This window comes from Enhydra lutris, unplaced genomic scaffold (genome assembly GCF_002288905.1).
Source record: "Enhydra lutris kenyoni isolate GAN:26980312 unplaced genomic scaffold, ASM228890v2 scaffoldscaffold47, whole genome shotgun sequence".
Taxonomy (NCBI): domain Eukaryota; kingdom Metazoa; phylum Chordata; class Mammalia; order Carnivora; family Mustelidae; genus Enhydra; species Enhydra lutris.
In genome coordinates, this window is record NW_019154131.1 from 3,866,246 (window position 1) to 3,891,917 (window position 25,672).

Consider the following 25,672-nt stretch of genomic DNA (forward strand, 5'->3'; position numbering starts at 1 on the left):
GTGGAAGATCAGAAAACATGGTGGTACATGTGGATTATCTGAATCCTGATTGTAGTCAAAGACACTAAATTGGATCAAAACTTGGGAGTATAAAGGTCTAGGTTGTGGTTTTAGTTTTTTAAAGGAAAACAGTACCTTATATCCCTTCTTGGACTCAAATAGAATTCACTATTGGAATAAAGATTATAGAAAGAGAAAGATAAAAAAAAATTCTCTTCACATTTTTCCTTCCTTTATCTTCAAATTTTAGCTATTTTCACTGTTTTGAGAAATAGCTACAGGAAAAATAATCTTAGCTCATGCACTCATTAGACATATGGAATGGGAATAAATGTGTAAGTTTGTAATAGCTTTTCTAAAACCATGTTGAAATTGAGCATCATCTAAAGCTTTCAGATGCAAGTTTGGAATTATCTGCTTATGAATGTACTCATTTCTTGCAAAGTGCCATGCAAAGTGCTCCTGATGCATAAAGTATCTCATAAAACCAAGGCTAAGATCCATGAATGCTGGTCAAGAAAGTCTATACCACACTTGAATGGGATTTAAAACAGCACAATCTTTATATTTCATTCTAATCCAGTGGAAACATTTTCCAATGATTGTGGAGACTACACCGAAGTACTTCATTAATAGCAACCACATGATGACCATAGAAGGATTACCAAGACTGCAATAGAAATATTGGGCAAACCTACCTTTTATAAAGAAGGATAGCTATGACAATGCAGATGATAAAGACCACCGCAAGGACAGGACCTACAACCCAGATCAAGCCTTCTTCTTCATCTGTGATTGGCTGTGGATCCAGATCCATTGACACAACAGGGTCAGAGTAGGGACTGGTTGCATACATCTTCTGAGGAAAAACAGAGTCTGTGTTACTTATAAACTAATAGTTTTCTCGCGTATATCTATACCATTAGAAGAAGCAAAAATTCAGAACTTAGTGGATGCGATGTTAAGTGTATGAAACAATGTCAGTGAGAAAGGTGGGGAGGGAAACGGATGAGAGAAGTGGGAGAAAAGGGAGGAAAGAGGAAAAGATAAAGAGGTCATGCAATGTAAATTTCCTTGTACAGTGAAATATTTTCTAATAAAATCATTTCTGATGGTATAAATTACTCTGCAGACACTTTTTTGGGGGATCTATATATGACATACTAAATGGTCTTATGAAGTGTAAATGAAAACAGTTAACCATTTACAAAATGTTCAATGAGCATTTACATTGTGCCAAGGTGTTACATGTTATGTGAATATCAACAGAAATATTATAGTTTCAGCCCTAAAGACATTATCAGCCAGCTAAGGAGACCAAATTTAAAAAGTAAATATTTATAGGAAAAATGTCAGTATTTGGGGAAGGGGAAATGGAGACATGTAGGTCAAAGGGTACAAAACATCAGTTATAAGAACTTCTGAGGATCTAATGTGCGGCATGGTGACTATAGTTAATAACACAGTATTATATATTCAGAAGTTGCGGAGAGTAGACGTTAAGTATTTTTCAGCACACACGCACACACACACACACACACACACACACACACACACAAAGAGTTAACTATGTGAGCAGATGGATAGGCTGATGATCTTGATCTCGGTAACCATTCCACAATGTACATTGTACATCAAATCATCATGTTGTACACTTTAAATACGTAATTGTATTTGTTAACTTTCCCTGAATGAATTTGGGAAAAATATATAGTTACTTGGTGAAGGAATGAGCTGAGTACTATAAAATTTTTTTTTATAACACATCCTATGTCTCATTTCAGGCTCTCTTAGTACAGTATTGTCTTGACTCTGCCCCCCCCATATAAGGTCCTAGACTTTCTTTCTCCAATAGAGACCAGTGCACACCTATGTGCTGCCCCACCTGTCCTGCCACTAGCTCCTCATCTCTTCTCACTCCAGCACTACCACTTGTTCTGCTTTCTCATTTGCTAAATCAAATTGTCATTATTCATTCCCTTCCAGATATCTTTTCTAGATTTGCCCTAGTAGATTGAGCCTTATTTGAAACTCCTCCACTGACTGCCCTACTTCTTTATTCAAATGGTCGCATTCTAATCTTGCCAACTGATCATGACCACCTCCGAATCCATCCTGTGTCAGAATTCACAAGTTTTATTTTCTGCTACTCATATTCTCCCTTCTCTGCCAAGATCATCCTTACCTTTAACTACCAACTTCTATGCAGATTACTTCCTGATTAATGTTTCTAAAGTCAGAAACTTTGCTAAGTCCCAGACCTTCATTTCCAATTACTGCTAGAGATTCTTACATCTACCTGAAAGTCAAGAATTGCATGTGCCATTTCCCAACTTCCTGGATAGACCTTCCTTTCAACTTGCTAATTTGTCTCATCCTCTCAATACCTAGGAATGAAAAACTACTGATTTTATTCTGCCAATGACCCTCAGGTCACTCTACCCTCTTCCCAGTCTCATGGGTACCACTTCTCTTCAGGACCTCATTCTTGCCCACCCAGAGCATACCAAGAGTTTCTTTTTTCCTCTACCAGTCTCTACTGCTGCTAGAGTTATTATCCTAAACTATAGCTATAAAACCTTCAGGAGGCTCTCTGGTGATTCCTAAATAAGCCATAGACATTGTAGCATGGATTTTAAAGGCCTCTATGATTTTGTTTTAACCTTTTGTATCACACACAACATTTCCTATCATAGTGAGCTTCTCCCTACTATTCCCTAGATGCTCAATTCTCTCTCTTTAACTCTCTCACAAGTTCCACAACATTTAGCTCCTGTAATCTGACTGATCTCCAAGGCCCCACTGAAATATTGCCTCCAGTGAAGCTATCACTAAATAACTGGAAATAATCAATCATTTCACAAAGTATAGGTAAAAATAATTTTGAAAATTTCAGGTAGTCCTTTATTTCTTTTTTAACGGTATTCATCAAACTCTATTTTCCTTTTTTATGTGTGCATATACCTTATTTCCTTTAATGAAACTATAAACTCCAGGAAAGTAGGGATTTATATACTGTTTGTGTTTGTACACTTAAACAGCTAGCACAGAGGTTTGCACTTAATGAATTCCCAGCAAATCTTCAGCAAATAACATGTTCATCTTTTCAAATGGCTGATCTTATCAAGACATGAGAGAATATTCTCATTTCTCCATGAAATATGAAGTATATCTAATTTTTTCATACACATTTAAAGAATTAATTTAGGGCATACATTCTGAATTTAAGTGCAGCAAGCTTAATGGTCAATCTAAAAGTTTGTTTTCTATTCTTCTTTTCCACTTTCTCCACTGTACTTAGGAAAGAGACTGACTACATTTCCATTTTTGCTAATGTGTCAAAAGATAAAAATTCAGTACATTTCCAACCTTCTCAGAAGCAGCTAAAAAAAGGATATGTACAGTGTAAGGACTTGGCAAAGACACTAAATATCCAAGAAACATGATTCTTTATATAAGCATAATTGTTTGTTTTGGTTTATGCTTTCCCCTTTCTATCTTGTAGGTCACACTCAAACTGTTTGGCAGATAAAAGTAAACAAAACTCTGTGATTTGAAATTCTTTACCAAGGGTCTTTGAGATAATCATCTTGGTCAACCAAGATACAAATCTAGGCAGAGGTTTTCCCAAAGCACACAGACTTTCATCCTAAATCAGGAACTAGAGACATGTGAAAATGAAGAGAAAACAAAACCAAACCATAAAATGATATTAGTCTCATGAAAATTAAAACTTGTTCAATGCATGGGGATGATAGCCTTTGGTCTTTCTAAACCAGTCCTCCGATACTCTTAATATGAGGCAGTAATTTACTAGGGAAAACTCACATCTTGGGGGGGTGGATATTTTCTATGAAAATTCTCAGCCTAGCCTGGGAGTGGTTAGGTGCTTAACAACAATTTTTCATAAAACTTTGATGGCATCACTACCAACATTATACTAATTGGATACAAGTTTTCTCTGTAAAGTAGGTGCTAGCCTGAAAACAACACATAAAGAACACTGCTGAGAAAGTTGATGTAGGAAAGGAACAATTCAGACAATTTATTTGGAAAAAGTCCAAATTGCATAATTAATGAGACAGTGAAATGACATACTAAGGGATGGGGTAGACTCTTCATCACTGGTTATATATCTAAACACTAGGAACATCTGGGAGAATTCAAACCAGAGTCTCTGACAGTGGTGCCATCAGCCCGCACTGTCCGCTGAGGCTTCTCTTCTTTGCTGAATTCTCTGATCTGCCTCAATGATCTGAATGTGCTTTCTGAAACGTCTTAGAGCTATGCAAAGAAAATTAGTTCAAATATCTAAAAGTCATTAAAAACAAGAAAGAAAAAGATGATTTCTAACATTCTATTCCCTTGATGTTCTGACTTAAAACCTTCAACTAAAAAGAAAAAGCATATCCGTGCATTAAAATTCCAGGGAGCCTGTCACTTTGTTTTCAAATGACATTCTGTGCACAAAGGTAAACCAGGCATAAAGGCTGCCTTTGTGTTTTGATTTTCCACGGGGAAATTCCTTCAGTCATTTGAAGAGAAGCCCCACTGTATATGCTAACACCTGAGGTGAAGAAATCTTTGATACATCTCAGGCTTCCTCTATACGAGAAGTGACTGGCCCAATCGAGCTGCCACGCCTGTCAGTTTTAGGCCCCTATTAGAAAGATACAGTTAGAATATGTATATTAAATGTTAATGTGAACTGCCACTTCAAAATCCACCCCCCCTTCCCAGCTACAATTTCTCTTCCTCCCTCTCTCTTTCTCCCTCTCTCTCCTTTTTAACAGTACAGCAACTGAAGCATAAAACGACATAAGAGCAAGATGAATTACATAAAAGGAGACAACTCATTATTTAGAGTACCTTAGGAATTCTCTGTTTTATTGAATTATTTTCTAACATTCTTGGCTTTTCACTGATAAAGTCCTTGGTAAATTGCTATAATTAAAGAAGCTGACTGTGCTTGCCTTTTTCCTAGATAGACCTTCCTATGAATCTGGGTAGAAAATGTGGGCTCACTGGCAGCTGCAGGAGAATAAAACACAATCACCCTCAATCAGTATTTTTGAATACCTGGAAATACACTCTGTTTAATTGTAGAACTTGATAGTTCCTATTGCAATCAAATGAACTTCTCTGAGAACATTTTTAAAGGACGACGAAGGAGATTTTGAGCAGTGATGGGTATCACCCTCTTTTCCGTATGTGTCACATTGATGGTTTCAAGAGCAATATTCTAACAATTTGACACTTTAGAAGCCATAAAGTCCACCTAAATTCCATGTCATTAGAGACATGGCCTTGTTTATTATGAAATCTCAAGCAGCTTACTCAGCAGTATTTAAAGAGGAGGCAGCCTGTTGCTCCATTTAAGTTAATGATAGCTCATGAGAAATAACTAGGAGTTCATGAGAAATAACTAGGGTGAATATATCTACACATTCTCCCTAAATAGCCATACTCTGGTAAAATAAGGAAGAATACCAAAGGAAAGAGATGCCAGCACAATTAACTTACAGACTCTGCGTGTTCCATCACTGCTAACACAAAGAAGACATATTCTTGACCACTTTGGAGTTGTTTGTTTGTAAATCCACCATAATGTTTCTCATCCCCCAGGGTGAACTCAGTAGGAAGAACATCAAAGTGAGCAGCAATATATGGCTTTAATTCAACTTCTCTCCCATATCGGATGCTTCTGCGTTTCCTAGATATCTCTTTAAGCAGCTTAAGGGAAAGAAGTGGGAAACAGAAAAAGAAATGTAAACAACAATAACCCAACTTAATGACTATTTAATGGGAGAAATTAATTCAGGCCTGGGAACCACTCAAATATAATTTGTCCACATTTCATGTACCATGTCAGCATCACTAAATCTCAGTTCTATATTTCAAATGCTTGTCTTGCTGTTAAAGTAAGGTGTTAGACTGCTCTTGCAAGGCCCAGGCTAAAACACAGGACAATTAGACCCTTCCTTCAGTGGTAGTTCATATCATTGTCTACCCTAATGAAATCTTCTCAAAGGGCAAGAGTGCATTATAACCTAAGTAAAAAGTCAGCTTGATTCACAAAAGCCTGCCATGCAGGCTTTATTACTGTTACTTATCAAACAAATAGTAACCTCATTTAAAGCCATCAGTTACGCTCAATTTTGGGAGAGGTTAGATGCTTTTTAGTAATGAGATCATTTATACAATACAAATTCCCTCAAATTACCAGAAATAGAATCCAATGACCAAGTTTTAATTGAAACTTATTTTAAATAGACATTGTCACTCATTTAATAATTTGTGGCTTGACTTGGTTTCTTAGCTCTTTAAATAACCTTTTTGTTTGTTCCTCCCATTTATAGTCACATTAACTTTTCTGGAGCTGATAGTTCCTTGGAGACGTTGAATTTTCTTCCCAGGTGAAAGAGGCAGGGTAGATAAACATTAAGTTTAATATTACCCTGAAGAAAACAAACATACACATGTACACAAAAATCCTTCATGTATCTTTAAAAGAAAAAGGTAGAACTTATGTTTCAATATTCCTGTTTGGCCTTCACTTTTTTCATTAGAAAGTTATATTAGTGGTATTTTATGATAAATGATTTCAAAGTAATGTTGAAGTTAGCTTTGTCTTCTTCCCTTAAATATATTGGTATTTCACAATACATAACCAGGGAAAAGGTTTACAGCAGTCTGTGATGCTTTTTTTTTTTTTTTTTTTGAATGAAAATTGTCTTTAACTCAATAAATAAAGTTAAGGTACTAATGGGAACATTATGGTGAAATTATTTGCTACTCTTGTTATATAAGTGGAATCACAGATCAAAAACCAAAGGAGTGATATCTGCTTAGCTCCCAAGGCCAGGCTTCTGTGATAATGGCTGCAGAGTCTATATACAGCAAACGTTAAATCCTTATGTTGGGAACCTGATGGCATACTATACAGGGTTATAAATGTATTCAGCTGGTCAAATGCAAATCAAACATGTGAACACTCTTTGGGTTATACAGGTCATCTGTGCCCACATTGTTTTGAATTCAATTTATAATGCTCTAATATTTTCTTTAACTTTGATTTTATTGATGCAATGAAAATTACATGAACTATAACATGTTATTTTTTAAAAATTTTGATACAAAATATTTAACAGTATATTGGAAAAGTCATTATGAATATTATTATTGATATGTAGTAAACAATGAGCCATTACTTTAAGGATAAATGTACTACAGATGAGCTGAACAGCTTTTTGAAGTTGGTTAATCAGAAACGTTTACCATCAGTTGTTTATGTTACTGTGTTCCCCTCTTCCACTTCACTGATCAAACCCTACCTTGATTTTATCCATATTTCACATGTATGCAACTGTCATAATTCATCCATATCACTGTCATCCCCACAAGTACCTTTTTGCTAAGGTTTCTTTAGAAGACTTAGAGGAAGTACCTTAGAATAAAATATTTGGGTTTTTTGGTGCTCCTTAGATATAATGCAGCCATTCCTTAAGGTCAAACCTGGAATATCAACTCTGCCCCTATAGGTTGCTCTAATTTCTACAGGATGCTTCCTGTGTTATATTTTACATTGGTCAAGCGTGCTCAGATGACACCAAAGTTACCTAGTATTTGTTGAAGTTACAAATACAAATGACCACATTATTTAGCAGCAAGCCTTTGAAGTAAATGCAACGAAAAGCTTATGATATAAGACCTGCCCTGAATTAAATATAACTAATATTTTATGAGTCATTCCGTCCAAAATTCAGTTTGACTATGAACATCTGCTCTGCCCAGTCTGACCTTGACAACAGAAGTTCCAGTGCATGAATTTATTATGTGGAGATTATCTCCAGACAAAGGATGAATGAGCTCAGAAGATAATATTAAGAGTGACTTCTGTTTAGGAAGCCTCTTTCCATTTTTTATGGGCCTAGATGTGAAGCATACATGTGGAAATCCCCTTAGGCCACCATTATATTCGATGATATAGTTTCAATGATTTGAATTATAGGCCTTTCTAAAAAATCACTTGGTCAAATTCATTTAAGAAAGGAACACTGCTTTGTCAAAGCTGGCAGTACCAAGCTATAGATAAAATTACAACAATGCTTTTATTAGCCATGATAGGGGGAAAAATGTCTGTAGGGATCAGAAACTGGATGAGTAAGCATAAAGTGAGGCCATACCCTAGTTTCATTTGTTCCCCTACACAATAGCTACAAAATGTATTGGAGGTAATTCCAAAAGATATATCAAGGGCTTTAGTTTTTTATCAGAAAAAATTTGCATTTTCCAGTCAATGCATATCTTATTTCTTCCACCATTAATTCTACAAATGTGGTCTCAATTATATCGGTAAGAAAAGTGGGAAACAACCCATCCTGACCCCAAAATTTTGAATTAATAAATGTTCTTTATCAAACTATTATACAGATTAATGCACCACAACTTGTGGGATGATTAAAATGACCCTTTGTTATGGGAATCAGCCGCACAGACCCATAGAATTTAATTGCAGGAAAGTTCAATGTCATATAGCTCTATACTTTAATCCATTAGCATTGCCATGCATTTTGGAGGTTAAAACCTGGCTATAAAAAAGAATCAGCTTCCTATTGCTAGCAAATGGTTCTACTTCTAGGAAAAGGTTATTATTTAAAAGTATTCGACATCATTTTTGGATTGGATCTTAATTCTTTGGTAACTCATTTTTTGCTTTTTATTTTTTTTTTGTTTTTTTTTTAAGATTTTATTTATTTATTTGACAGAGATCACAAATATGCAGAGGGAGGCAGAGAGAGAGAGGGAATCGGGCTCCCTGCTGAGTAGAAGGGGGGGGTGATTCCCAGGACACTGAGATCATGACCTGAGCCAAAGGCAGAGGCTTAACCCACTGAGCCACCCAGGCGCCCTGTTTCTAGTTTTTAACAGGAGGAAAGATTCATAGATTCTACAAGTTACCTTTGCATTTAAATTCAGTAATTTATTTAAGAGCTGATTAAAATAGTAAGTAATAACAATCTCAAAATTAACTGATTAGTCAGTTGCAAGTAAAAGCGTGCCTTACTTTGAAATTTTACAAAAGGAGCACCTATAAAGAGGGAACATGATACGATGAGCACTGGGGGATATACTCAACTAATAAATCACTGACTATCAAAAACTAATGATGTATTATACTTTGGCTAATTGAATTTAAATTTTAAAAAGGGGGGGGGTACTTGGGTAGCTCAGTTGGTTAAATGGCTGCCTTCTGCTCAGGCCATGATCCTGGAGTCCCAGGATCAAACCCCACTTTGGGCTCCCTGCTCAGTGGGGAGTCTGCTTCTCCCTCTGCCCTTCCTCTACTCCTTCTCTCTCTTTCTCTCTCTCTCTCTCTCTCACTCATTCTCTGTCCCTCTACTAGATAGATAAAAATCTTTAAAAAAATTTGCAAAAGATCAGTTGACATTTCACATTCAGATGGGAGATTACTATTCCTCTAACATAGGAATGATTTTGTTCATATTGTTCAAATGATTTTGTTCCTGCTTTATTAACAGAAAAAATTATAACATAAATTAATTGACATTATTAAAATTTTATCCCAAATTACACCCCTCCAATGCTTATGTAATCATAAAATACTGAAATAAAAACATAATTCTAACCTTGAACTCATCTCCCCTTCTGAACTCGATCAAGTTTAACTCAGATAAATGAAGTGGGTGAAGATGAACCATGTGTCTAGAGAGGGTGTATGTCTGCCGAAAGAAGCTAACAGCCCTCATATGTCAGATCACAGTCTCCGTAGTGCAGACATGGATGAAATAAACATCTCTTCCCTGTACGGCAACTAAGGAATTTCTACTTTCTCTTGCTGTGTTTGCACTAATTTAAGGTGGAGAAAATACCTGGATACAACAGGTTGGGCTATAAGATGTAGCCTAGGTTATAAATAAACTCAACAAATTAAAATCTCATATGTCCCCAAATGGGGACCTTTTAATTTGCTTTCTGAAGTGATTCAAACCAGCATCATGTTAAAATAGCAAAGTTTTTCCTGTATTTGACTGAACCACAGCCATTAATTTGCTTTGGGGATATGGCTTTGGGGATATGGCTTAATATTTCTGATCAGTTTTCCCGTCTAAATAAAATACATAATACATAGGGCTTATTCTTCATACTATGTATTAAAGTGCAAAAAAACAAAAAACAAAACCAATGTTTTGTTTTGTTTTTGTTTTTTTGCAAAAAGTATTAATTAAAATGCACCTACTATTGTTGTAAGATTTCAGAAATTAAAATCATACTATTTAGTGTTTGCTCTGGTTTTTGTTCTATATTTCTTTCTTGGCTCAGAATTGGGAAAGTGTTTCTTTTCTTTTTTTTTTTTGTCCCTGCAGTTGAACGCATTTTGATTCTGAAATACCACAAAATACAGAATAAGGCAAGCATGCTAATCAGTGTAATTCTGTGAGAAACTGGTCAAGAACACATAGCAGGTCAGATGTTGAATTCTGGTGCAAATCACGATTTAGCATTTGTAACAGCTTCAGCTAAAACTACACTAATGAAGCAGACCTTGGAGTTCATAACAATGATGATTAAGTCTTTGCTCACAATTCACTTCAACTTCCACACCCTGCATCATGTTTTATAAGAGGCAAGGGGCAAAATATTAAAGCCAGCAAAGATTAAACACGTTGTAAGCTTTACTGCAGCTAAATGTCTTTTAATTAAAGCAAAAAGTTCTTTGTTGGGATCCCTAGAGGTTATCAGCTCCATAGCACTGAACCATCCAATAGCTGACCAGCCAGCCATAAGTCAGCACCTGGATTAGACTTCCTCCCATACAGACAAAGAGTATGTTTAATAAATTAAGTAACTAATGAAAGACATAGCCAACAAACACGTAGTTACCTCATCTAACTCCATCTCATCTGGACTCTCCCATGGCTTGATAAATTTCCCGCGAGATTTCTTCAAAGGCACAATTATTATGTAGTAACCTCTGCACAAGAATGGACAGACAAAAATAAGGTCAGATCAAAGGAAATAGAAAATGGATCTGTCCTTAAATCTTCCACAGACCAGTGATTGAGAATGAAGGCAAATTATGGATACGGAGTGACTTGCCCATTAATGAGGAATAACCACCTGTTTGTCCAATTTTAAAAATAACATGGGTAGACCATTAGGTGTGACCTCAAAGATTTTGTATGGTTATTACCACCACGGTTGACCTCTCTTTATGAGGTATCGTAAACAGAGCAGAAACAGTTTGTTAAGACCCTGGTGCTGGGCACATACAAGTTTAGTACCCAACATTACAAGCTACCAAACCAAGTATTTTCTGTGACACCAATTTATAAGGGATTTTTTTAAAGAAACTGCATAGTAAAAATTACTCTGAGCTCATACAAATGTCCAGATGATGACAACAATGATTTCATTTATATACTCCTAAAATACTTTTTATTTGGATAAGAAATTAAATACATAAAATTACCCCTAATTTCATAACAGTTATATAATAATATAATTGTTTTCTACCCATCAAGTTGCAAGCCTTAAGATAAATACTGCAGAAATTTGGAGACAACCACTATCTGAGGGCCTTCGAAATAGATCTCAAAAAATAAATGTGTAAGAAGAGCAAAAATCATTGAGTACTCTCATTAAGAACAGTCAACCAAAATTTTACTAAGTATAAAGGGACTTATTCACAAGTAGATATAGGCTATTTGAAAAATGGTTTTGCAATTTCCACAAACTGCATATCCTGCTCTTGTATTCATGGTTTGTAACTCTGCCTGATCTTTGGTAGTAACTATATAAGAACTCTAAATATAGGTGTATAATGGCTACCACATCAATCACTTCCTCTCAGGAATTATATTAAATGTATACTATATTAATTTAATATAATATATTAAATGTATAATATCATTTTGCTCTCTGAAAAACTGTATAAGGACAGTAAACAAAAAGGTAAATCCAGAGAGATTAAATTATGACCAAATTAAAACACATAGTAAAGTGATACAAACATATATATATATATATATATATATATGTGTGTGTGTGTGTGTGTGTGTGTGTGTGTGTGTGTCTTAACCTTGGCAATAGTCTGGCTCTTTTTTTGTTTCATTACTCTGTATTATAAAATACTTTTAAAACTCCATTATTTTGTGGAGACTTGTAAAAATGAACTTATATACATATGTGCACACACACCTTTAGAAGAGAAGAAAAGGAAGAGAAGAGACCACAGGATGGGCACCACCAACCTTGCATTGAATTATATCACAGAGACAAATAGCACATACAGGAAGGCCTCTTTCTACTTATATCAAAACAAAACCTGCAATAAACTCAGTAAAACCCTGTGATAAAGGACTCAGTTTCCATAAGCGGAGTCTAGAGCTGCACTGTCCAATACGGTAGCCACTAGCCAGACATGTGGCTCATATGAACTGAAATGTGTTCACAGTGTTAAAGACATTGGATTTTTAAAACTATGTATGAAAAGCAAATGTAAGGTATCTCGGCAATAAATTTTTAATAGTGACCATATGCTAAATGATAATATTATAGATATATTATGTAAAAAATATGCTGTTAAAATTAACTTTACCTATTTCTTTGTCCTTTTTGCTATAGTTGCTAGAAAATCTAAGGTTTCACGTGTTGCTTTCATGATATTGAACAGTGTTATTTTAGAGTGTTTTGGTGAAGAATGTGACATCTGGAGATACATCTGGCCCACAATTTGAAGCTCTGTCACTAATTTGCTGTATGATCTTGGGCAGATCATTTAACATCCCTTAATCTCAGTTGTACGCTATGGAAAATGAAAGCACAGTGTGTGGCAAGTCGCACCAAACTGATGCAAGCCACTATTGTTAGCTGACCATCATCGTGGGAGAAATGCACCTGAACTACGTTATTCAAGTAGGACTCAGTGACATTCCCTGAGATGCAAGTTCCAGGGCTTGTCAAACATTTTTTTCTCCCTAATAAAGAATTCAGATCAAACCAGACAACTATACTAGAACATTCTCTCCATGGTGCCATCTGAGCAACTAATCAACAGACTCCCAGAATTACATCACTGACCCAATCATTTTCTTTCCTACCAATAATAATGATGATCAAGGAGGGTGAGAAGGAAGAGTTGGGGTGTGTGTGAGAGAGGCCAGTATCTTGTACTTCATAATCCAGAGTAAGCTTCCTCCTCTTCCTATCCTCCTACCACCTGAAGGATTTGTCAAACAAGTCCATCATGTTAAATGAGCCTGGAGAAGAATGACAGGGGCTGCAACTGAGCACACAAAATAACACTGCAGATGTATTTGATAAACACATTCATCAGGGAACCACCTGCTTTTCACTACCAATTGCACTAAGTGAGGACTGCTTCTCTCCACCTAAAGTAATGATACTACACATTATCATGAGCTCCCATTGTCCTCTTTCTGAATCTTGGAAATCAAGGTTAAGATGATGAATTCTATTAATTTTTCTTCTGCTTTCATACTTGAGTTGCTATTCTTGTACAGGAAAAAAAAAAATCCATTCTTTTCTCTGTACTCTCCAACTGTTCATTTAACTTGTGGCTGGGATAAGAATTGAACAGCCTCTCCCCCACAGCAAGTAATTAACAGTGTGGCTGGATGTGCATGGCTTTTCTGTCTCCCGATGTCCAAAGCATTCATCTAGAGCAGTCAAGGTAAAGCCACTTCAAAGCAGCTCTCGCATTGAAAGAAATGTGGCATAAGGAATTCTGTCCTGGAACTACATCCACACATTTCAGCCATGTTCTCTGCAACCACGGCTTTTCAAAAACCCAAATTGTTGCCTTTTCTGAAACTTGGTTTTCCCCTGACAACCCTGCTTCCCTCACAGGCTTTTCATGTGGGTCTGTGTATTCATGCCCCTCCCCCACCCAGCGAACCTCAGATGGAGGGCCTAGGGTTTCCCTCCTGGTTCACTGTTGCTTCTTTCAGGTATTTTCCCCTCCTCTCTTAACCTAAAAACATAAAGCAAGCCAATAAACAAGTGCCTCTTTTTTTGAAGTTCATACATTTTAACTAATTATTATTATATTATCATGATCTTCTCTTACTGATTTTTGCCATCTATGAAGCTCTTCAGAAACCCCCTTTTTCTTTCCTTCCTTCCTTCATTCTTTCTCTCTTTCTCTTTCTCTCTCTCCTCTTCCCTCTTTTTCCCCCCAGGGTCAGTGGTCTTCCTTTTCTCCCAAACTCTGCCATCATCGTTGCTAATTTCAAGCTCCAAAGAGCACCATGCATTACCCAAGGCTCTTAGATCTTTGATTCTTCTCTGCTAGAGCCCACATCTCCCACTCTACATTACCTAAAATCTGTAATTGCCCTTCTCTGTGCCTGAAGCCAAGGAGCTGCATAGGGCTTGAGAAATTATGTACAGGGAACAAAGATTTTGTAAATTCTTATTCAGCAACTTCAGGCCTTCAATGCTACCTGGCCATCCCACCACAATTTCTTCAGTTACTCAACCTTCCATTTTGTACAAGTTTTTCAGACTCTCTCCCCTGGTCGTAAACCTTAGGCATCTTTACCTCCTCACTGGAAGACAGCTTTATGTCTATGTAAAGAGAAAATAAAAACATTCAGACTAGAACTCTCTCATCTTCCACCTACCAAACTATAAGTTTACTTGCATCTATACGTAACCATAGTTTGTCCTTTGGGTACAGTTGAGGGGCTGGCTCTATTCATGAAGGCCAATCACTTTCTTGAATTGGTTCCCATCATCTGCTCTCTGAGGAAGCTGACTATGCATCATTACCCCCCTACCCATATATTTCAATTTCTCCCTCCCCTTTGAATTCTATTAGTTTCCAACCCTGTATAAATACCTGACATTTAAAAAATGAACAAACCACATCCCACTCGTCATCTTTCTTGCTCTATCCTACTCCTTACTACCCGAATTCTGGGGAGACCTGTGTTTCTTGCTGTTCTCCATTACCTCATCTTCCTCTGACTTTCCAGCCAATAATATTCTAGCTCCTGCCTCATTAGTCCACCTCACTGCCCACACTAGTGTCCTAAGTGACTTTGGTAGGACTGTACCAAAGAAGAGTTTTGAACTTTGTCTTATGTGATCTCTTAGCAGAATTTGAAAATGTTAATGAGACCCTCCATTAAACATTCTCAGCCATTTCTCTGTACCCAATTCTCCTGGTTTTCCACTTAACATCTCTTACCACATTAACCTTATTTCTTTAACAGAATCTATTACCTACTACCTTACTATTAAATGGGAGAATCCCTGAAGATCAGGCCAAGGACTTCTCTTTATTCCCTTTTCTTCCTACATGGTCTCATTCTAGCTCAGGGTATCAGTTGTCACCTAGATGTAAATTATCTTCAGATTCATATCTTCATTCCAGAATGCTCCCTCTGAACTCTAGAGGTTTATCTAATTCCAACTCCATATCTTCATGTCTATGTCACAAAACTACTTTAAATTTACTGTGGTTAAAACAAAACTAAGGATATGCCTCCAAAATAAGTCTTCTACCATTGTACCATGATCCCTTTGCTATAAAACTAGGTGTTATCACTTACAATTTGCTTTAACTCTTTCCCTCTCTCATATCCAAAGTGTCACCAAGTCCTATTACTTCCAAACTCTCTATAGTCCATTTGCTTCTTCCTATCCCTGCAGCCACCACTTCTGCCTCTTTTCACGTCTCATGCTACCTTTGTCCTCTGACTTTCTCTCATCTTTGAACTTAACCGCCTCTAGTTCAATCTCTGAAATTTTCATTTTGCAATAGACAATTGATTGTATCATTTCCAGTTTAAAAACATTTCAGTGGACTCTCATTGCTCTTAGTAGAAAGGCCACAAAGTCTGATAAGACTCAGCAGAATCTTGCCTGAATCCATCTCTCCATGCCCTTTGAAGCTACACCCTGATGGGCTTTCAGTTTCTTGAATTTATTTACTTTGGTCTATTCTGTCATCAAACCCCTGATCATTCTGTTCCATCTGCCTAGAACCTTCTGTCACTTTCACAAGTCCAAAGTTAACTCCTTTCTTCCTTCAAATAACAACTCACATTTTACTTCCTAATTGAAGCCTTTTCTGACCTCTCTGATTAGTTCCATTTCCCCTATTATATGGTCTTAATTAGTCTATAATTTTTTATACTATGTAAGACATATTTAGAAATTATTGCTAAAGCAAATGTACATATAAATTCCCTGGATTTTTTTTTTTTTTAATCTCTGCTGTTTTATCACTGAGTTCTTTTTCCATTGAAAAGTGGAAGTGGGTGGCATATGTGGCTTTTGAGAACATGTATGTCTCCTAAATCAGGCAGTCAAAACATTGGGATCCCTTCTCTCTGAGAAATTTCTTTTTTTTATATTTAATTAATTCATTTACTTGAGAAAGAGGGCATGGGGGGGGGAGGGTCAGAAGGAGAAGCAGACTCCCTGCTGAACAGAGAGGCTGAGGTGGGACTCATCTCTAGGACTCCAGGATCATGACCTGAAGTGAAGGCAGTATCTTAACCAACCCAGCCACGCAGGCAACCTCCTAGAACTTTCAACCCTCAATCTCAATCCAGCATTTTCTCCTTTCTTCAAACCAGCAATGATGTGACCAAATACTGTTCATAGAAAATATACTTCTTTTTGCAAAAGTTCTTTTCTTTACAAGTGTAGTAATGATTCTTATTCTAATATCATGGGAGAATGAGGAAAAAAAAAGATGACTCAGATACGAAAAGTGAAATGGGGAGCTAAGATGTACTCTACAAATGGAAACCAACTAAATTATATGAACTGAAAGAACTTGCTTGAAATAGAAAAAAATGTTTTGGGGTATAGATCAGCTTTATATATGGATAAAATTAAAGTTTACACTATACTTCGCCTATCTGACTCAAGCTTGAAGTTAAGCTCAAAATACATTTTTTGAAATAGACTTTAACTATTAAATTAATAGAAAAATAAATAACTTCAGAATCAATATATCTGCAAATGCTCTGACTACTTATAAAGTAAGCTATGTTTTCCCAGTATATTAGATTTAATTAGATAGGTTAAATCTAACCTTCAGAATTTTAATTATATTAAGTAAAGTTTTACTAATTTTATTTAATATGTTATCACCAAGGGGGACCCAGCTCTATATAATTATTTGGGAAGGCGAGCTCCAGTGTTTGTACTGGTCCCTCTTCAAATTCAGCCAGGCTTTTTGTATTAGCAGAATGTATTAGCATTCTCAAACTCATTATTTAACTAGGAGGTCAAAATCTGTCTTAGAATTTAATGATGAATGTCATTCCTTGCATAACTTCATATTTTATATATGTATATATGTAAATATATTTGCTATGATTATTTAGGTATATATTATTTAAATCAAATTAATTTACCATAGAAAACCCAAAGCAGGTTGAACGATCTTTCCAGTCTCTATGTTTAAATTAAGGTTTTCAATCTTTTTGGCTATGTGTTGTCAGACAAGTGAAAATTACTTAATTGCTTCAAGCCTCATTTTCCTTTTTTATAAAATGGTGGGTGATAATGCTGGGCTCTGGGAAACCTCTCCCTTTACCTCTCATCTGAATTCTCATGACAAACTACCGATATTCTTGCTCCATAACACTAATACATTTCCATTATCTTTGACTGCATATGTGCCAAATGACTCCTCATTCTAAGGATTGTCTAGGCCAGTTTTATCTATTCTTACTTGTCCTTGAGTTCTTAATGGTTTATCAATTGTCCTAGGGGAAAAAAAAATGTCCTGGTCTGACCAACAAATCAGGGTTCGTATCAATCATGGTTTAACATGAGGGGTTAGAGCCAGACTGCCGGGGGTCAAATCTTTCCTCTCTGGCTTTGCTCTTGTGTGGCCAGGCTATGTTAACTCATGTCGAACCTTCCTTAGCCATAAAAATGAGAAACACCCTCCTTGTGAAGAGTCTATCAACTACTGTGTGCAATGCCCTTGAGCAGCAACTAGTAAGCCCCCCCCCCCAGTCATTATTATAGCTATTCTTAGTATCAACTTTATGATTGTGGCCAGGCTGTATCTCTGAGCCTCACTTTACTCACCCATAAATGGCATGAGTACCTACCTCACAGGGTTATTTTGAGACTTAAATAAAACATTCAAATGTCTTCAGTAAACTATAAAGCACTATACAAGTTTAAATCTTTACCACTGCAGTTGACAACCATGTGATGACTGAATTATTTCTCATTAAACCTTAAACAGATGATACATTAATATATTAAGCTAGTAATAGTGCACACATTTTATGAAGCACCTTTGTAAGCCATGTTTCCAAGAATATCTTCTTTAAAAGAAGAAAAAGTAGGCCAACCTGAAAGCCAAATTAGTTAGATCAAAGACATTTAGAATTTCACAAAATGCTTTTATTCATTTCTATTTTTCATAAATATAAAATGATTACTATGAAATTAACTTACGTTGGGTAACTTCTGGCAGCTTATCTTTTAGTGTAGTCTGTGTGGTACATTTTTCCTTACCAACCAGACTAAAATTCTGCTCTATAGACTCAGGGAAGTTCCCTTTGTCACAACTTGCTTCTGAATAATGGTGGAGTTGCTAGATTTTCCAACTCGCATTCTGCCCCCCAAGTCTATCTAACCAAGTAGAAGGTTGAAGCACCACAAATTCCTGAGGGCAGAACCTGCGGCACCTACAGGGCTATTTCACAAGAAATGTAGCCTTTCCCTGAGGGAGGTTCCCCACTTCTCCACACAAAAACCACTTATGAGAGAATACAGAAGCAATGAGCCTCGACTGTGTTTACAAGAGACAGATTTGTTTCTGAGTTGTGGGAAGTTGTGGGTAGGGATCAAGACTTCCCAATTACCTTGGCCAGAAATGAGAAAGCATGGTTTCTGTTGATAAAAACAGCCCTTCAATCACCAACATTTCATTTTACTAGAAAATAAATTGGAAGAACTTTTCTAAAGAGCTTTCACCTGAATGCAAGTTAGCAACCCCGCCCACAGCTCTGGTATCAGTCTTATTTTCTCTCCTCATTTTCCCCTGGCATATTGAACAAAAAGCTACATTCCCTTCTAATTTTTTAACTTGCCAACTGCTGCAAGTGGCACAACATAGCTCACAGCTGCCCGTAATAATGGACTGTGCCACACAAAGACAGGACTGGTAGCTTTATGTTATTATCCCTTTAAAAAGTCCAATGTCTGTAGATTATTTAGCATTTTTGTTTTGTTTATTTTTTCTAACAGGATATTTGTTTTTCATTTCCTATGGTTCTGTTACTCTTCCCATTCAAGGACTTTCCTAGTTTTGTTTTTTGCTCTTTTCCCCAGAGTGACTGGAATATATTTCTGGGAATCTTTAATTCATTTCTAGAACTTATCCCCTCCACCCCACAGTCATTTGCTTTCTTTTTATGTTTTGAAATGGTCTCTTCTCTTTGTTACCAAAGTTTTACCTCTTTTCCCTGACTCCTATTTCAAATATAGGAGGAGGAAGTACATAAATAAAACAAAGAAGAAAACTGAATAAGCTAAAGAAAAGCACTAAAAGGTAGACTATATTCTACAATATTCTTGACTCATTCAGAATTTGAAAATGAACCAAAAATCTACCACCAAAGGACTAAAATGCCTTTTTTCTCGATAATATCTAACACATTCTACTAAGCTAATTGGGTAAAAAGTCACTAAAAACATTTTTCTGTAAGTCTTGAAAACTAGTAACAAATACTAAAAATTATACTATACAATTTTCATCTTTCTGACACTCTTTCATGCTTCTGTAGGGATTAAATTTATACTCTGTTATTTCCCCTTGTTCTTTCTTTATTTCCAACTATTTTGCCTTTTCTAAATATTTCCCACCCTCAAGACTCAAATTAAATATCATCTCCTTCTAGATGTCTCTCGGACACCCAAGTTGGGCTGGAACTCTGGCAGTTCTTACTTACTCCATTATATTTACATGATCTATTTTTTGTATGTGTTCTGCCACCGTCATGTAGGGCTTCATCTCAGTCATCTTTCTATTCCTAGACCAGGCACCGGCAGTATATAGAATACACGTCTGCTGGATGCCAGGTGAAATGTCTTCATGGATGGGGATGAGGTGGACAGATAAGAAATGCTAGTCTTTCTCTTGCTGCTATGGTATCACATAGGCTATCTTCTACCTGAAACAGCAACTCCCCAACCATACTCCTATGGACCAGCTGGGCTCCTGTCATTCTTTAATCCTCATTTTTAATGTTACTTTCCCTAGAACCCTTCCCTGAGCTACTAAACTGGGGTTGGGAGCTCCACCTTTGGCCTCCCTTATCCATCTAAGCTTTGGTATCCTAAAATTCCATTACAATGGACTCTTCTTGTCCAAGTTCCCAATTAGCTATATTGTGTAAGAGCAATAAGAAAATCAGCATTATCTCTACTAAATCCCTAAAACATTGCTTGTCACTAGAATAGGATGGGAAAAAATAGATAGATAGATAGATAGATATAATATCCACAGATGATTTAAACAAAAATGGATAAATATAATCTCACTTTCACATTAAATTTTGTTGGAATAAAATCACACTAAAATTTCATTCTCATTTTCCAGTTTTCTGAATGATACAAGAAGAGGGACAAAAAGGAGATCTGATTTCTCAGTGAATTTATTTTAGTCATAATCTTTTGGAAATTCCACCATCTGGTTAAAATCCTCCAATTATTTCATCAAATAAATAAGAACAGAAGGTTTTCTCTGGAAGAATGGATTTTAGTTAAGTCAAAAGTTGCCAATTATTAGACTTTTCTAAATTTCAACCGTGGTGCTACATCAAAAACTTCTTGTTTATAGTTTTACTTTTTAATAGCATATTTTTTTTCTATCATCTTTAAATTTTCTGGAGCTCTGAAAATTTCTGACTGTACACTCCTTATTTGAAAAATCTTTTGCCATGAACTTGCCCTGTCTTGGTTCTCCACTTAACTGTGTAATAGCTCTTTTCTTCCTGAGACCTTTACTTTAACCTTTGCTTCATATCTTCACCCCACTGTCTCAGTGATTCTGTTTCTTTCCATAAATACATTGCTGTTGTATTAATGATTCTCAAATTTCTATCCATAATCCTAGTACTTTCTTTAAATGCACATCTTTAAGTAGGTATTTCACTGATACCTCATGTAAAACATATACAAAATTGAACTCAGTCATTTCCTCTTGACTTTTTCATCCTCTAGGATGAATGGCAGTATCATTCACTTTGTCACCCAAATTCAACTCTCAGAGTCATCTATGACATTTTTTCCTCTGCCTTGATCCCTCATTAAAGTGTTTACCAACTCCTACTACACTACTATTCTCATCTGCTTCTGCATCCTATTTACCCCATCACCATCTGATTTTAGAATCTTGTTATTTACCTAGAATCAACCAACTACACAATGACATCCCAACACTTTATGGTGTTCCAACATCCTTCCAACATATGCCTTCAGGAGCCATCTTCCCTAAGAACTTCCCTAATTATGTTGCCAGATTGTTGCTAAATGTGAAGGTCCCAACAATCCATAAACTACACAGGAACATCTCTGGTTGACCTTCAAATCTTTCATAACAAGTTTCATCTAAACATGACCATGGGGGATACAAGAAATGAGAAATCAAGCAGGTAGCACAATCTCTAGCATGCAGTGGATTTATTGGATACCCAATAAATATTTCCTAAAGTGGAAAAAAGGAAATTTAGGTATTATATAAATGATACATACCACTCTCCTGCACAAACACCTTTACGGAATTTCCACCATCTACCTGATATAGTTTCAAGTTCTGAGTGCAACTTAGCTCTTGTATACCTCTCTTACTTCTCTTGTTCAGGCCTTACAAAATAGCTCACTTCCTTTACTAATGAGCCCTTGCATATAATCTTCTCACTCTGATTTTTTATGTGTCCTACCTGCCCTTTAAGATTAAATGAGAAACCTCCTTGACCCATTTCATTATCAGTTAGCTGCTCTTAAAATAGAGTCCAACTCTATCATTAGCAGGTACTATATCTGCTTCTCTGTATCCCCCACTCTATGGTAGCTCTTTGGGGACAGAGTCCACATCTTCTTTTGTTCTCCATAGTTAGCCACAATACTCATACTTAGTAGACTACAGTGAAAAAAATTTTTTTTCTTCTATTGGCTACAACCAGCTAGCTATATTGATTATAAAATGTACTGGCTATAATCAACTAACTATAGACAACCAATAAACTTCTTAATTGACTGGATTTAATCTTTCACTTCAAGCCCACTGTCCTTTACACTGTGTTCCATCCAAGACAGAAAACTCGCATTTTCCAACTTTCAAGTTCTTTCTGACATCATCCTGAACTCTAACTTTTGAAATGTCTCCTTTCAGCACACATATACAACAAAAGTGTTACGTACCATGTTGCTTATCTCATTTCCTGAAGTTTTCTTCGGCTTCATAATAACTTGTAAGACTTCCTCACCATTATAATAAGAATTTCCAGGTATTAGAGTTATTCAACTAGTCACCTTATTCTGTACACTATGACATAAACTCCTTTAGCTTAAGGACTGCATTCTATTTCTATTTCTGAGTCTATTTCTACTAAGTTACATCATTCCTGGGAAATAAAAAGCCCTCAATGTTAAATTAATGAGAATCTGTGTTATAACAAACATGAGAACAGGGTGTAATAAGGCTTAAATAAAACTGAGAGCCTATGCTGAAGAAGCTTTTACTTCACATATAGCAATAGGATCTTTTATAACTTCTATAATACTGAGGTTGAATTTTCTTTTCTTGTTTACTTGCATTTGTATCCTTCAACCTTAACCCTTCAATTGACTTACTTTATATTCTCATTTACGGGTACTTCAGGCAGTTGTACAGTAATCATGCCATCCAGGTTGGTCTTCCCAATGAAGGCAGGCTTGGTACGTAGTACATCTGGTGCAGTCTTTGCTGTTACCCTGTGTTGCAGCCCACCAGCACTATTACCACGATTTGTTAGCACAAATGAATATGACTTCTCAGGCTTCAAGTTCACAATTAGTTTCTGGGTAGCCCGGCCATCAACTTCTTCAACCATTTTCCCATCATCATAAAGAATCTAGAGGATAGAACCAATCGAAGAGATTTGGGTATCAGAGAGGAAATGTATATGTTCTAAACTAATATGCACGTATTTATAGAATATGTCTGTCAAGTCAATTCTAATTTGGGGTAATTCCTAAGCCCGCAAGTATTCATAAATTCTATAGATGGAATGAATTTTTCTTTTGTTCTTAGTGCATAATTATATGATGTTTCTAAGTCTAGAAATGTATATTATTTTCAATATTTGACCTGTTGCTTGCATATAATCTTAATGGAAATTGTGCAGAAACACTGTGGGTTTTCAAAGTATTATCCACACCACCTTTTTTCTAAAGGTTTCCATTCCTATTCGTAAGTACATTTGTACCTTCAAAATGTTTCTCTATTCTTTATTTCATAGACTTGTACTTCTTGCTAATATCCCTCAATATCTCTCAATCACAAATTAAAATTTAAAACATACAAAGGATTCAAGCCAACAAACAAATTTTTAAATATCAGGATATTGCATTTTCAAGATGTAGAAACCACATGAATTTCATTTTCTGGTGGAAAAACAGAAGTACTAGCTTAGTTGTAAAAGTCTTGGAAGTACAAGGTGACTGACAAGTAATACCACCCTAGGTTTCAGCTCCCACTTCATCTTTCAAGTGGAAACCAAAAAGGAGAAAAGCAAGTGTGTGTGGCTGAAGCAAAGTGGTGTACATGCTTTCTAAGTAACTTACTCAGGTAAATTGCATGTCCCCACCCCCAGTTTTACCCATGATATCTTACAAATTAGAAAACAACTTACTTTGAAAGGCATGGCAGAATTGTAATTTTCTGGAATTTCCCAAGACAACAGCACTGAAGTCTTCATTACTGCTTTGACATGAAAATTTTTTGCAAACACTGCTGGAAAAGGAAAAACAGTGTATTTACACTATTCCTAAAAACGTATGACCTGTCCTTTTCCACCATGGACCATCAGGCTTAGGCTAGATGACGTCTACTTTGATCTCAAAGAGAGAAGTGTGATTTGCCTACCTGTTTAGACCACTCATTTTACTATCCCATTCTCATAAAGATCTCTCTTTTCTCTCCAATTCAGTCACCTATATTGTATTTTCCTTACCTGAGAACATTGGGGTGCTGTCAGCCAGACTTGCTTGGCATTCTATAACCCAAATCTAAGGCATCCAAAACATATTAAGTTTTACATACTTTACCTTTTGGCTTTTGCTGAACCTATTAATATGAACGGTCCGGTCAGTTATTTATAGCTTCAAAATACTGATTTCCAAAGACCGACATTCCTTTAAAGGAGGAAGGCCGTAAGCAGACAAATCCTACCTTGATCCACAGGCAGTGTCCTGAACTGGACACTGGGACTATATGGCCCGGGCCCTTTGCTCGTGTGAGCACGTACTTTTACATCATATGTGGTATCTGGTTTTAAGCCACTCAGTGTCATAGTGGTATCAGCTGGAACAATAAGCTGCTCCACTGGGAGAAGAGGGATGTTGATATCCCTATACAGAAGAGTATACTTGGTGATGATGCCATTTCTCTCTGCTAGGATAGGTGGCTGCCAGGATAACTGGACAGAGGTTGAAGTGGTGCCTTCTGAATGGAGGTTTTGAGGGAATCCAGTTGGGACTTCTTCTGGAACAGAAATCTCCTTCACTATCTCTTCCCCAAAGCCCACTTTGTTTCTGGCTGAGAGCCTGAAGATATATGATGCTCCTTTATGGATGTCTGTAGCTGTAAAGTGATCTTCTTTCTCAGAGAACTCAAGAGTAGTGAGTGGTTCTGAATCTTTCCGCCCAAATTTTAGACGATAGCCCTGAAGAGGTCCGAATGTGTCCACAGGGGGGTGCCATTGAATGAGAGCAGTATTCATCTGAGTGTGGTTAATTACAAGCCGGGGTTTTCCTGGAACTGGAACACAGGGGAAGGAGTGGTAAGACCAACCTACACAGCCATTTACATTTTAATCACTGCTGAATGGGAACATCACTCTACAGGAACTCCATTACATTATTTACTTTAAAAAAAAAAAAAAAAAAAAGACTTGGTCTATATACCTTTGTGGAAATACGCTTCTTCTCATACTTATTAAGGTAGGCTGAGATACCAAATTTGGTAACAGACACAAATAGGGTTACACAATAATTTAAGGGAATTAAAAAAAAATCTCTTAAGAAATCTTCACATATATAGAGGTTCAAGCCACAGAGAAATGAATCCAAGTAAAGATGAGCTAATTAGATACAACTAATAAGAATAATAATTACAACATATGTAATTATTGGGTACATGCAATGTACCAGGCACTGTGCTAAGAGCATTATATGTAGTATCTCATTTGATTTCCATTTTTCACTCTTGACTACACACTCTGATTAGTTATTATCTTCATTATCTGAAAAAAAATAACGCCCAGAGAGATAGAAAACTGTAGTCAGAGGTATAATAAGCAAGAAAGCTATAAGACAATCTGAATATGCAGCCTGAACACTTAACTATACTCTTATGTGGCTTGTAATTTTTTTT

The 25,672-nt window shown here is 36.3% G+C and overlaps 1 protein-coding gene across 1 annotated transcript in view; it reads right to left on the minus strand.

Moving 5' to 3' along the window:
- LOC111156597 (protein tyrosine phosphatase, receptor type D) overlaps positions 1-25,672 on the minus strand; it is a 406,803-nt gene that overhangs the window by 136,076 nt on the left and 245,055 nt on the right. Inside the window, exons 17-22 of the mRNA XM_022517585.1 lie at positions 24,470-25,057; positions 23,931-24,031; positions 22,891-23,150; positions 10,906-10,996; positions 5,524-5,733; positions 699-859 (exon numbers count right to left, since the gene is read on the minus strand). Of these exons, the coding sequence (XP_022373293.1) occupies positions 699-859; positions 5,524-5,733; positions 10,906-10,996; positions 22,891-23,150; positions 23,931-24,031; positions 24,470-25,057 (1,411 nt within the window). The remainder of the gene's footprint in view (positions 1-698; positions 860-5,523; positions 5,734-10,905; positions 10,997-22,890; positions 23,151-23,930; positions 24,032-24,469; positions 25,058-25,672) is intronic.